Source organism: Cebus imitator, unplaced genomic scaffold (genome assembly GCF_001604975.1).
Source record: "Cebus imitator isolate Cc_AM_T3 unplaced genomic scaffold, Cebus_imitator-1.0 Scaffold635, whole genome shotgun sequence".
In the NCBI taxonomy this organism is placed as follows: Eukaryota; Metazoa; Chordata; class Mammalia; order Primates; family Cebidae; genus Cebus; species Cebus imitator.
The window spans coordinates 230440-245388 of NW_016107950.1; the positions used below are offsets into that span (position 1 = coordinate 230440).

General features: G+C 42.1%; 1 protein-coding gene across 3 annotated transcripts in view; it reads left to right on the forward strand.

Annotated features, from left to right (window-relative positions):
• FAM168B (family with sequence similarity 168 member B) overlaps nucleotides 1–14949 on the forward strand; it is a 45813-nt gene that overhangs the window by 18481 nt on the left and 12383 nt on the right. For all 3 annotated transcript variants that reach the window (XM_017517526.2, XM_037734574.1, XM_037734573.1), the window contains exon 3: nucleotides 1028–1111. In XM_017517526.2, the coding sequence (XP_017373015.1) occupies nucleotides 1028–1111 (84 nt within the window). The remainder of the gene's footprint in view (nucleotides 1–1027; nucleotides 1112–14949) is intronic.

Consider the following 14949-nt stretch of genomic DNA (forward strand, 5'->3'; position numbering starts at 1 on the left):
AAAAAAAAAAAAAGAAAAAAAAAGTCAGAATGAAGAAATCTGAAATGAATTTAGAAGTTTTAAACAGCTCCTTACAACAAAAAATAACAGCTTTTAAGTCAAAATATGTAATGTAGGAAATGTCTGAATTCAGTGAAAATCACTGACCTTTAAATAGCTTTTCCTGTTTACTGTTAGCAGCAAAAATAGGCCCTTGAGTCCAAGCTAGACTTGAATTCTGATTCTTCCCAGAGTTTGTGCCGTGAAGTCAGATGAGGGTAACAGGACCTAGCACGAGATACTCTTAGCTCTCTTATTATGCTTTCTAAGTAATGATGTGATTAGAGTTTAGAATGAAACTTTCAGAAATGTTAGGGATTTCTCCACTCTAACTTGGGGGAGGTGGTGTATGTGTGGTTTTTTTCCTTTATGGTGATGATTTTACTGTTCTTGACAGTAGACTTTTAACTCGGTTTCTACCAAATGTTTCCAGTTGTAGAAAGTTGTAAGCATTTACTCGTAGGTTTAAAAAATATAGTTGTGACCTGTCAAAATTCTGAGGGAAAGCCAGGCATGGTGGCTCATGCCTGTAATCCCAGCACTTTGGGAGGCCGAGGTGGGTGCATCACCTGAGGTCAGGAGTTCGAGACCAGCCTGGCTAACATGATGAATCCCTGTCTCTACTAAAAATACAAAAAGTAGCCAGGTGTGGTGGTGTGTGCCTGTATTCCAGCTCCTTGGAAGGCTGAGGCAGGAGAATCGCTTGAACCTGGGAGGCGGAGGTTGCAGTGAGCTGAGAACGTGCCATTGCACTCCAGCCTGGGTGATGAGAGCAAAACTCCATCTCAAAAAACAACAGCAAACAAAATTCTGAGGGAAGAAGACAACTAGAGAGACACTGGTGGGCACACATAGTGCTTCTTGGGGCTCCTAAGTCAGTCTGTGTAGTTCTGGGGAAGAAGGTAAGAGTGATGGCTTTGCGAGAGCTCTGATGACTGTGTGTCACTACTTCAGTTGATGACATCAGATTGTTTTGTATTTTTCTTAGCCGGCTTTCCCATGGGCTATGCAGCAGCAGCTCCTGCCTATTCTCCTAACATGTATCCTGGAGCGAATCCTACCTTCCAAGCAGGTACGTGCTGGGTGATAAAATGCTTTGTACATACAGCTGGGAGAGAAAGCGAAGGGGTGGATTTTGCGAAGGGTGGGTATAGAATTAGGACTTGGTTGAGTCCATTTCTCAAGTTCATTAAATTGGCTTGTTGATAAGTATAACAAAAGCTTAATTCTTACTGCACTAAAGCCTCCTATGCTGTGTTTCTCATGGCCTCCCACAAGACAAATCTGTCATCACTAGGTTGTTACAGTTAACTCTGCCAGAGCCTCTGTGCATGAAATAGTATCACCTATTAGAAACTGAAGACTGTCTTACCATGCTAACAGGTGGAATTTCTGTGTTAACGTTTTTAGAAATAATTTTTGATTTCTCTAGACTGCTTTAGCACTTTGATTATTTATTTTTTAGAAAGTATTATTTTCCATGTAAGTGTAGATGAATATTTTTAGATTTTGGAAATCACTGTTAATATTGAAAGTGGAATTGGCTTGGGTCTGAATCTTGAGGAGATTGGTTATTTAGTGGGATTTCCTCCTGGAAGCCTGCACTCTCTGGTGTTGGATCCTTTTGGACTTTATTCATCCACGCAGAGCTTTGCCTTTCTGCTGCAGCAGTGGTGTGCATGTTCTGACCTGAGGCTGTGATTTGGCCTTACTCCTGGGATTGCTGTGGCAGCTTTGTCCCTCAACGCTAGCTTCACGCAGTTAGCTTTGACAGAGGAGGAGACAACAACAGTGTCCTTTCCCCAAATTCTTGCAGTTTTGTTAATCATCAAATATCCTTATATCCATCTCTTCCTTTCCATTTCCACTATGACCACCCTTGTTCAGCCCTTAGTTCACACCCAGAGAAAATCTTTCTTGACTTGATCGTCTTGCTCCCAAGTTTTCTGTCCCCGGGTTAATGTTCCTTTACATTTAAAGCAGAGCAGTGCTCCCAGATGAATTTTTCTCAGTGTTGGGTCTTACAGACACAGTTATGCCAAGAGTCTCAACTTTCAGTCGCTAGCTATTTGCCACACTGGCCCATTTTTTCCCTTTAGAGTGGTTTTCCTTTTGTGTCTTGCCTTGGAAGAACATGGCATGTATGTTGTAGTGTGTATCAGTAGTTCATTCCTTTTTTTATTGTTAGGTAGTATTTTGTTGTATGGAAATAAATACTTCAGTTTCCTTATCCTTTTGCCATGTGGTGAACATTTGGGTTATTTGCCGTTTTGGGCTATTAGAAATAAATGCTATCAATATTTATATGCAAGTTATTGTGTGAACATATGCTTTCATTTCTCTTGAATAAATACAGAGGATTTGAGTAGCTAGCTGTTACGGCAGGTGTATGTTTAACTTTGTGGGAAACTGCCAAACCGTCTTGTAAGTGGCAGTACCATTTTACATTTCCACCAGCAGTATTTGTGAGTTGCAGTTTCTCCACGTCCTTAACAACTCTTGGTGTGGTCAATTTTTAAAATCCTAGCCATTCTAGTAAATGTGTAGCAGTAGTTTTAACTTGAACTTCTGTAGTGACTGATGTTGAACATCTTTTCATGTGCGTATTTGCCTTCTGTATGTCTTTGGTGAATAATTTGTATACAGCTTTTATGGTATATCAGTTGTTGTTTTATCTTGAGTTTTGAGAGTTCTTATCAGATATATGCATGTTTTCTCCCAGTCTGTGGCTTTTTCATTCTTTTAACAGCGTCTTTCAAAGAACAGAGGTTTTTAAAGTTTGATGAGGTTTTTAGCTGTTTTATGAATCATGCTTTTGATACCATACCTAAGAAAGCTGTGTAACCTAACTTCACAAAGATTTCTTTCTTTCTTTCTTTCTTTCTTTTTTTGCAGAAGTTTTACATTTATGTCTGTGACCCATTTGGAGTTAATTTTTGTGTATGATGGTAGGAATGGATTGAAGTTTATATCTTTGGCACACGTATTAATGTGGCATGTGGTGATCTGCTGTAGACTACCATAACATAAGTTACTCTTCTAGGATTTTCAGAGGTAGCCCACTTTTACTCATTTTCTTCATGCAGCAAAAATCAGTGTGAAAATGTACCTAAAACTTTCATCTTTTTTATTTTACGAGAAAAACCAAGTTTATTTCAGACTGACCGAGCTGTTCTTGCCAAAAGTGTGCAGCACTGCCCAGTAGAGACAGGGTGGTGTTTGGAGCCCGAGTGCTGCTGAAAACTTCCCCTGTTGGGTGCCTCCAGGAGCCACCCTGTGGAACATGTACCAGCCATCTCATTATTTTCTAAGACAGGGTCTTGCTCTGTTGCCCAGGCTGCAGTGCAGTAGCGTGATCATGTCTCACTGCAGCCTCGACTTTCCAGACTCAAGCAGTGCTCCCACCTCAGCCTCCTGAGTAGCTAGGACTAAAGGTGCAACCACACCCAGCTAATTTTTTATTTTTGTAGAGCTGGATCTGACTATGTTGCCTAGGCTGGTCCCAAGCTCCCTAGCTCAATTGATTCCTGCTTCAGCCTCTCAAAGTGCTAGGATTAGAGCCATGTTTGTTACCCATCTTCTCGAACATCTCTCCTTTCTCATAGGGAGATAAGGCTTGTCTTGTCCCTTTTCCAAGACTGCTCTCAAACTGTTTTGTAATCCAGAAGCTGGGACAGGCAGGTAGCAACTGCAGCTGCCCAAATGGCCTGCCATGTTGAGGGGGCATCCACTGATAGGTGCCAGGCCGTTGTTGGCTGCCAGACTGCTGGCGTACCAGTGCCAGATCTTCTGGTCTTGTAGGAGAAGCTGTGAAATTGGTGAATGAAGAAATATAAGGCAGCCAGGCGTTGTGGTTCACGCCTGTAATTCCAGCACTTTGGAATGCCAATATGGGCAAATCACTTGAGGCCAGGAGTTCAAGAACAGCCTGGCCAATAGGGTAAGAGCCTGTCTCTACTAAAAATACAAAAATTAGCTGGGTGTGCTGGTGCACACCTGTAGTCCCAGCTACTTGGAAAGCTGAGGCAGGAGAATTGCTTGAACCTGGGAGGCAGAGGTTGTAGTGATCCGAGATAGCATCACTGCATTCCAGCTTGGGTTACAGAACGATAGTCTGTCTCAAAAAAAAAAGAAAAAGTTCTGCTGGTGTCCCACAAGTGTTGTTGGCCATCTAGCCTGAGTCTGGATCACAGCTATGTGCCCATCTCTTTCTGGAATCCTCTCTGTTTTTTTGTCTTGAATGTTTATTTTTAAGACGGGTCTTGTGGTTTCACCCGGGGTGAAGTCCAGTGGTGCAGTTACAGCTTTTTTCTCCTGAGTTCAAGGGATTTTCCCACCACAGCGTCCCAAAGTGTTGGGATTGCAGGCATAAACCACCACACCCAGCCTCACGCTTTGAATATTTTAACTCCCTTTTCAGTGAGCCTTTCCCTTTTTCTGATGAGCAAGCCAAAGTTATCACTATAAAAATTTAAAAGAGAAGTTTTTCTCCCTTTTTGCTGCTTGCGCTCTTGCACTCTGTTGCACGAACGCCCTCGTGTGTGCTCACTCTGTGTGTGTGTGTGTGTGTGTGTGTTTTAGGATCTCACTTTGTTGCCTAGGCTGGAGTGCAGTGGCATGAACTTGGCTCACTGCCAAGCAGTCCTCCTGCCTTTGCTTTCCAAGTAGCTGGAACTGTAGGCACAAGTCACCACACCTAGATAATTAAAAAAAATTTTTTTATACAGATGGGGTCTCACTATAATCCCTGGTCTCAAATTCCTGGGCTCAGGCAATCCTCTCACCTTGACCTCCCAAAGTGTTGGGATTACAGGCGTGAGCCACTGCACCTGGTCCCTGCTGCTTTCTTGATCTGCCTTTTGGTTCTTTTGCCATCCAGTTTATACTCAATGCTGACCTGTGATTTTGACGCTGTATGTGTGGAGTTTGGCTTCCAGAGCACTTTTGTAATCCAAATGCCACATTTTTCTTAGCCCTCTTCCAATTGTGACATAAGAGGATTCTGAGAATCTTGTGATGAGGTGTTGTCTTTTGCTGAAGAATTCTATTTCTCAGAGTATGAAAATGGAGACAACGTCATTCATTTTGTCCTCCTGAGCAAGGCTGCGTATGCGCACAGCAAGAATGTTGATATGGTTTGGCTGTGTCCCCACCCAAATCTCATCTTGAACTATAGCTCCCATAATCCCCACTTATTGTGGGAGGGACCTGCTGCGAGGTAATTAAATCATGGGGGCAGATTTTCCCTATGTTGTTCTCATGATAGTGAATAAGTCTGACAAGATCTGATGGTTTTATAAAGGTCAGTTTCTCTGCACATGCTCTCTTGCCTGCTGCCACGTAAGAGGTGCCTTTGCCCCTTCTTTGCCTTCTACTATGATGGTGAGACCTCCCCAGCCATGTGGAACTGTGAGTCCATTAAGCCTTTTTCCTTTATAAATTACCCAGTCTTGGGTATTTCTTTATTAGCAGTGTGAGAACGGGTTAATACACAATACAAGTGGGCTGTTCATTTTTGGAATCAAAGCTTTGGATTACAGAGTTAGCTGGATATAGCTTATACTCCTGGCTGTGTTATTCCCTGGGAAAGTTGTTTAACTCCACCCTTGGCGTTGGAATAATGAATAAATACACTCCTTGATTTGTTATGGGAGGATTTCAGCCCCAAGCCCACAGTCAGGCACAGATGTCATCTGGGCCAGAACATTGAGGCCTCTATTCTGGTCCTACTTAAAGTCACGAGTACCTATAATTAATACTTGTAATGATGATCTGAAATTGTCAAAACAGTCTGTTCTTTGTAATAAGCTCTACACACAGGTGGTTTAGATATTTATTACATTAGCACTTATTTTTACAAGATATAGATGTTGCCAAGAGTGGTGAAATAACTTCCATGGTCATTGATTGTGCATGGCTGGATGGAGGGCAAATTGGCTGGAACTTCTTTGGAGGACAGTTTGGTGGTGTATATTAGAAAGAAGCTTAAAAATGAACCCTTTCGACCCACTTCAGGAATGTATACTAAGAGCAGTAATTGGATGTGCAAACATTTGTGTACAAGTACACGTGCATTTATTTACAAAGTGATGGATTAATTAAGCTGTTTATCGCACAGTGTTTATCTGGTTTTAGCGTTGTTTATGAAGAATATTTAATGATGAGTGAAAATGACTTGCAGTGGACCTTTCTTTTCTACTTTTTTTTGGTTTTGAGCTGGAGTCTTGCTCTGTTGCCCAGGCTGGAGTGCAGTAGTGCGATCTCAGCTCACTGCAACCTCCGCCTCCTGAGTTCAAGTGGTTCTCCTGCCTCAGCCTCTTGAGAAGCTAGGATTACAGGTGTGTACCACCACACCTGGCTAATTTTTGTATTTTTAGTAGAGATGGGGTTTTTCCATGTTAGTCAGGCTGGTCTTGAACTCCTGACCTCAGGTGATTGGCCCACCTCAGCCTCCCAAAGTGCTAGGATTACAGACATGAGCTGCCACGCCCAGCCTTTCTTTTTGAACTCAGAATTATATCCATGAACTGAAATCCCCTGTTTGTTTAAAAATTAAACTTCATGCATGGCAGTCAAGCAGGAGAGAATAGCCTTGGAATGTTAATAGGTTGTGAGGTCTTGGGAGCCTGTTTTTTTCCTTAAAGGTTTACATTCACATAGGTAAAAGATTGCAATGCTCTACAAGGCTTTTTATATTATATTTATTTTATTTTTTATTTCATGTTTTTGAGATGGAGTTTTACTCTTGTTGCCCAGGCTGCTGGAGTGCAATGGCACAATCTTGGCTTATCTCAGCCTCCACCTCCCAGTTTCAAGTGATTTTCCTGCCTCAGCCTCCCAAGTAGCTGAAATTGTAGGCATGCACCACCACACCTGGCTAATTTTGTATTTTTTTAGTAGAGTTGGGGTTTCACCACGTTGGTCGGGCTGGTCTCGAACTCCCGACCTCAGGTGATCTGCCCACCTCTGCTTCCCAAACTTCTAGGATTACTGGTGTGAGCCACTGCACCCTGTCTACAAGGCTTTTAAAAATAAACAACAGCAGTTCCCTGCTCCCTTGTGGGAGCCCCCACATTTCACTCCCTGTGGGCAAACTCCAGCTCTTTAACTCTCTTAACCTGCTTTTGAGCATGCCTTCCCTGCTTCCACAAGACATGTTTCTGCTGTTCCTACTTCTTTTTTGTTTGTGTAAAGTGGCACTGCTTTATTGACCCTTTACTTTGCTGCCCCAACCTTCCTTCACATTTCTATTACTGTGGTCATATCAGTATTGTTCACAGCTGTGTCCTGCATGTGGCGATCCTATTGTCCTGTGCCCTGTTGCAATTTCTTCTGCAACTACTGTGGTTTCCCTGGAATTAATACTGTACTTATCTGGTGTCTTTGAAACCTCTGGTCACAGGTTTCTGTGACCACAGCATTAATTAAACCTCTAGCTACTACCCAGGTGTTGAGATCTCTTCTTAGCAATTTCTGATACCTGTGTGTTATGTTTTCCTGGCGAGCTCTGAAGCCCCACCTTCCTCTGTCTCATCTTGACTGGTTGTCCTCTGAGCCAGACCCTGGCGGGGTGGGGTGGGGCGGTGGGGGAGGGTGTCACTCTTCCTCATCATCCCAGGGCTTGTTTTTGCCTTTCCCTTCTGCCTGAGTTTTTTCTCTTTTTTTCCTAGTTTACTTTGGTTTTGGTGGGGGATTTTCTTCAGTAACCGCCTAGGGAGATTATGAGAAAGTCACAGTTTTGAGATTTTCCATGTCTGAAAACATTTTATTCTGCTCACACACTTCAATGATGGTTTGTCCGGATACAGAATTCTAGAGTAGCAATTATTTCCCCCAAGAATTTTCAGGCTACTTTTCCTTCAGAGAAGAGGACATGCACGGAGGTCACTGTTTTTAGAATGCCAACTGTTCATTTACTAAAATATATCTTTTTTTTTTTTTTTCAAAAGTACTGTTTTTGAAAAAGTATTTTAAAAAGTACTGGAAAGTTCAATGGCTTTCCAGCTTTCACTACTACTGAGAATTGGAATACCTTGTTGGTGCCTGACTGAGTGGAGCCAGTGTTTTTTCTTTGCTCTTCTGTAGGATTTTTCTTTCCAGTGCTCAGAAATTTCATCATGCTCTGTTTTGGTGCAGGTTGTCTCTTTTCACATGTACTTTAGGCTTCTGAATTTTAAAAATTTTCTAAATAAATGTCTTTTTTACTTAAAAAATTGTTATAAAAAATCTGGTACATAGTACTTTTGAAAAAAAAATGACCCATTTTAATAAAAAGTTTCTGGTTTCCAGACAGTTGGCATTCTAAAAACAGTGACCCTGTACATGTCCTTTTCGCTGAGGGCCTAGCCAGGGTCACTTGCAGGTTTGGTAAAAGTAGAAGGCGAGAACTTTGGTTCTCTGCTCGCCTGGGTTGCGTTGGTACAGATGGGCTTCTTAGGAAGGGAGAATCTGGAAAGCTGTTGTTTTTGAAAGACCTAGCACTGAATGAACTTGATATTTCAGGGAGTCAGTGTATATTTTGGGGGATGATTTGGTAATTACGTGTATTTGTTTATTTAAAGTTTGTGATGTTCCTGTGGAGTTACTGTGGAAGGATATGGTGGACTTAGTGCTGCATGAAAAAAGAAAAAACTTAAGGTGACAGGCACACACTAAATCTTTATTTTATTTTACTTTATTTTTTTTTGAGACAGAGTCTCGCTCTGTCACCCAGGCTGGAGTGCAGTAAAATGATTTTGGCTTACTACAACCTCTGGCTCCTGGGCTCCAGCGATTCTCCTGCCTCAGCCTCCTGAGTACCTGGGACTGCAGGTGCATGCCACCACGCCCAGCTCATCTTTTGTATTTTTAGTAGAGACAGCGTTTCACCGTGTTAGCCAGGATGGTCTCAATCTCCTGACGTGATCTGCCTGCCTTGGCCTCCCAAAGTGCTGGAATTACAGGCATGAGTCACTGTGCCCGGCCCTAAGTCTTTATTTTTAATTAAAACTTTTTTTTAAAACTCTTAGTTTTTTAGATTTTAAAAATTATCATTATTAATAAGTTTTTAGAGACAGGGTCTTGCTCAGTCACCCAGGCTGGAGTGTGGTTGTACAGTCATAGCTCACTGTAACCCAGAATTGCTGATCTTAATGAGCGATCCTCCTGCCATGGCCTCCTAAGTCACTGAGACTACAGGTACACCTCACCATGCCTGGCTAATTTTTATTTTGTAGAGATGAGAGGTCACACTGTGTTGCCCGGCCGGTCTCCGAACTCTTGGGCTCAAGCAGTGCTCCCACCTTGGCCTCTTAAAGTGTTGAGATTACAGGTGTGCACCACCGCTCTTGGCCTCACACTAAGACTTAAATTGGTAGGGAGACATGTTGCCTTTCTTGAAATGCGTCTGTCTTAAATGCTGGCTACAAAATGTTGTAACATGCATGCCTAAACAAAAGACCAAAAGTTTTCTGGTGAGCATTAGAACATAGTCTCACAGTCATAAGAATATACAGTAAGGGGAGAGAGATCCAAGATGGCTGATCACTGGCAACTCGGGATTGTAGCTCCCAGTGAAAGCGCAAAGAACGAGACTCACTTTCAGATGAATTTTTGGTGCTCACGCACCAGGAGATTCCCAGCGGAGGAGCCCCACGGGTTGCCAGTGCGACTCTTGTGGCCGGCGAGGCGGTTTTGCCGCTGCCTTGGTGCAGTGGTTCTTGGTGCAGAGTCAGAGAAGCACCATCAATCTTAACACTGCTGTTTTGGCCAGCTCAGTGTGTTGCTCAGATTTTAGCGCTGGGAATCAACAAGTTGGATGTCCACTCAGAAACCCAATTATAAAGACGGTAATTGTAAAGACCACAGATGATAAATCTATAAAGAAGGGAAGAAACCAGCCTAAAAAGGCTGAGAATACCCAAAATTAGAACGCCTCTCCCTCTACAGGGGATCACATTTCCTCATCAGCAACGGAACAAGGCCTGATGGAGAACGAGTGTGTTCCATTAACAGAAGCAGGCTTCAAAAGGTGGATGATAAGAAACTTCTGTGAATTAAAAGAACTTGTTCTAACCCAATGCAAAGAAACTAAGAACTTTGAAAAAAGGTTTGACGAAATGTTAACAAGAATACACAATTTAGAGAGGAATATAAGTGAATTAATGGAGCTGAAAAACACGAGAACTTCACGAAGTATGCACAAGTTTTAACAGCCGACTTGATCAAGCAGAAGATATCAGAGGTCGAAAACCAACTTAATGAAATAAAACGAGAAGACAGGATTAGAGAAAAAAGGATAAAAAGGAACGAGCAAAGTCTCCAAGAAATATGGGACTGTGAAAAGACCTAATCTACGTTTGATAGGTGTACCTGAATGTGACGAAGAGAATCAATCCAAGCTGGAAAAATACGCTTCAGGATATTATTCAGGAAAACTTTCCCAACCCAGCAAGGCAGGACAATATTCAACTCCAGGTAATACAGAGAATACCACAAAGATACTCCTCAAGAAGACCAACCTTAAGGCACATAATCGCCAGATTCACCAGGGTTGAAATGAAGGAGAAAATACTGAGGGCAGCCAGAGAGAAAGGTCAGGTTACCCATAAAAGGAAGCCTATCAGACTCACACAGCAGATCTCTCAGCAGAAACCCTACAAGCCAGAAGAGAGTGGGGGCCAATATTCAACATCCTTAAAGAAAAGAACTTTCAACCCAGAATTTTACATCCAGTCAAACTGAGCTTCATAAGCGAAGGAAAAATAAAATCTTTTGTGAACAAGCAAGCACTCAGAGATTTCATCACCACCAGGCCTGCTTTACAAGAGCTTCTGAAAGAACCACTACAAATAGAAAGGAACAACTAGCATCAGCCTTTCTAAAAAAAATATGAAAAAGTAAAGAGCATCAATATAATCAAGAATTTACATCAACTGATGGGCAAAACTGCCAGTTAACATTAAATGGCAGTATTAAACTGACATATATTAATTGTAAATTTAAATCGACTGAATCCCCCAATCCAAAGACAAAGGCAAAAAAAGCCAAAACCCATTGGTATGCTGCGTCCAGACCCATCTCACATGCAAGGATACACAAAGACTCAAATGGATGGAGAAAGATTTACCAACCAAATGGAGAGCAAAAATAAATAAATAAAAAGCAGGAGTTGCAATTTTTGCCTCTGATAAGATAGACTTTACAGCCGCAAAGATCAGAAGAAGCAAAGAGGCATATTGCATAATGATAAAAGGATCAATGCAACAAGAAGAGCTAAAGATCCCAAATATATACGCAACCAATACAGGAATACCCAGATATATAAGACTTATAAAGAGACTTAGACTCCCACACAATAATAGTGGGAGACTTCAACATCAATATTAGACAGATCAATGAGACAGAAAATTAACAACGATATCCAGGATTTGAACTCAGACCCAGAACAAGTAAACTTAATTAACATTTGTAGAACTCTCCACTTTAAATACACAAAATATACACTCTTGTCAGTGCCACATCACACCTATTTACAGGTTCAAATGAAGTATTGGTTGGCTGCTTGTTTGTTATTTTCTTTTTTTTTAGACGGAGTTTCTCTCTTGTTACCCAGGCTGGAGTGCAATGGTGCGATCTCGGCTCACCGCAACCTCTGCCTCCCGGGTTCAGGCAATTCTCCTGCCCCAGCCTCTTGAGTAGCTGGGATTACAGGCACGCGCCACCATGCCCAGCTAATTTTTTGTATTTTTAGTAGAGACGGGGTTTCACCATGTTGACCAGGATGGTCTCGATCTCTTGACCTCGTGATCCACCCGTTTGTTATTTTCTTCCCTCATTTTTTTTTTTCATGTCTCATACCCATTTTTAGACTGCATTCTAGCCCGGGCAATAAAGCAACACCCCTGTTCTCTCTCCCTCTTCCTCTCCTTCATTCTTTTTTATTTTTTATTTTTTTTTCTTTCTTTCTCTCTTTCTTGTTTTTTCTTTCTTTAAAAAAAAATAGTAAGATAATATATATTAAAATCATTGCTCTAATTAGAAATAGCCGGTGACATTTTTCCATCATTTTATTGAGATATTTATTTCATTCATTTATTTCAGATAACACAGAAAAGCTACAGAAATTTCACAGTGATCATCTATATATGGAATACCAAGATTCTACGATTAAACTTTTAAAAATCTACTTTTGCAAGTAACATTTTACTTGTATCACATAAATACATTACTCGATTCATCCTTCAGTCCATCTTATTTTTTGATGGATTTCATTTCAGACTAAGTTGTGGGCCTCAGTGTACCTCACCTCAGTAACTTGAGCATGCACATCATTATTTGTTTAGTTTCTTTTTGTTTTGGTTTTAAGTAAAATGTACGTGTGTGAAATCCACATGTTTGGCATCCTGTGCATTGCCTGCTAAGTTGCCTATGCATGCTGCCTTCTTGGAGCAGTCGCCCCTTTTGCTTCAGCAAAAGGCAGGTTGTTGTAAAACAGCTTGGTTAGGCTGGGCACAGTGGCTTATGCCTGTAATCCCAGCACTTTGGGAGGCTGAGGCAGGTGGATCACTTGAGGTCCAGACTTCAAGACTAGTCTGGCCAACATAGTGAAACCCCGTCTCTAATAAAATTACAAAAATTAGCTTAGTGCAGTGGCTCATGCTTGTAATCCCAGCTACTCAGGAGGCTGAGGTAGGAGAATCTCTTAAACCTGGGAGGCGGAGGTTGAAGTGAGCCAAGATCGCACCACTGCACTCCAGCCTGGGCAAAAGACCCAGACATCATCTCAAAACAAAAACAAAAAGACACCTTGGTTGATTGGATTGGGAAACCCAGGGCTAGCTGGAGGGGTTTCTGCAGCGGGAGGCTTCCCGTAGAAGAAAAGGAAGACCTCATGGGTGGGCCCCTTGACTCTGTACTTTAAGGTAGTAAGGCATGAAAAAGGACTTCACCTTTTTTCAGTGGATGTGGGGGCCAGATGAATGCTTTTGACTGAGAGATTTCTTTTTTGGAGGGAGGTGTTCTCAGATTTTCCCTGCTTTGGTTTTATACTCTTTTAGAGGCTTGTTCAGGTTGGAGGCTTGCGTCTTCTCGTCACTCTGAGCTCTTTCTGCAGTTTGAACAGACAAAAAAGGTCAAGGACTTTCTTATTAGCAATGTTAATGGGTATAGGTCATGGGTTTATTGCTTGTTATTACTTCCTCTAACGGCTTTTCCTTTTTCTTCTCTTTCTTTAGTGAATCAGTTTATCAAATAGAACTGTAACTTCCTGTTTTGCACGTTGGCAGTATATATTGAACATGTGCAGTGGCATGGTTTACCTCTTTTTTTCTTTTTCTAGCCTATACCTAACTGCCAGGCCATCTTCCAGATCAGCATCTTTCAGACTGCTGAAGAACATTCCTGCTGATGGTCTTTTTAAAGCTTTGCAAAATTTTGTGTTCATCATCATTTTTTTTTTTTTTCGAGACAGGGTCTCACTCTGTTGCCCATGCTGCAGTGCAGTAGCATAGTCTCCGCTCACTGCAACCTCCACCTCCCAGGTTCAGGTGATTCTCCCACCTCAGCCTCCTGAGTGGCTGAGACTACAGTCACATGCCACCACACCTGGCAATTTTTTTAAAATTTTTAGTAGAGACAGGGTTTCACCATGTTGCCCAGGCTGGTCTTAAACTCCTGACCTCAAGTGATCCGCCCGCCTCAGCCTCCCAAAGCGCTGGGGTTACAGGCGTGAGTCACTGTGCCTCGCTGTAATTCATCTTCTAGGGGAGCATTTGGGTGTGGTGATCTGTGGGCTCTTGCAGTTAGCTTCCTTACTTGTTCTTTTAGCTCATGCATGACTGTTGTTTCCATGGAGATTTTCTGGCTAGTGTACATTCTCTCAGTTGTGTGGTTGGCAGCATCTGAAAGTATTGTATACTTTTCACCTTATTTTTACTTTTTAATTTTTTTAATTTTAAAGACAAAAGTTTTGCCACTTTGGCCAGGTTGGTCTCAACTCCTGGGCTCACGTGATCCCCACCTCAGCCTCCCAAAGGGCTGGGATTATAGGCGTGACCTGCCACCCTCGGCCTTCCACCTTATTTATTATTTAAAAAATTAAAATATGTATACGGAAAAGTTGAGGACAGTACAGCGAATGCCCATAGTACCTATCACCTAGATTCCCCCATGATCCTTTCCCCATAATTGCCTTACATAAGGATAAGTGTCGTGTGGTTTTTCTTTTCTTCTTGCGGAACCAATTCAGAATCATACGTAGCCTTTTGCCTTGTCCAGTGGACTTACTTTAGTGTAGCCTTCCCTAGCATGAGTGAGTATGTTTTTGCATGGCCACATTTAGAAACAGCAGTTCTCTAATTTTAAAAGTAGCTCATATTTACATTTGCCCAGTTACTCCCTACATTTTAGAAAACTTGTGGGATCAGAATGTACTCAACATTACGTAGTGAATTTGTGTCTCTTAACTCTTTCAATTCATAACAGTCTTCCTCATTTTTACAAATACTTTGGCTTTAAAAGAGTGATTAGGAAACAGTTCAGATATTTACAGAAATACATGGGAACATAATTCCCATTCATACGTTGCCTGGCTTTAGCACAAGTACATGGGAATATCGTGATTACTACTCACGCTGGGCACAGTGGCTCACACCTGTAATCCTAGCACTTTGGGAGCCTGAAGCAGGCGGATCACAAGGTCAGGAGTTCAAGATCAGCCTGGCCAATATGGCGAAACCCTGTCTCTACTAAAAATACAAAAATTAGCTGGGAGTGGTGGCGTGTGCCTATAGTTCCAGCTAGTCGGGAGGCTGAGGCAGAAGAATCCCATGAACCTGGGAGGAAGAGGTTGCTGTGAGCTGAGGTCACGCCACTGCAGTCCAGCCTGGGAGACGGAGTGAGACTCTGTTCGCCCCCCAAACACACACACTC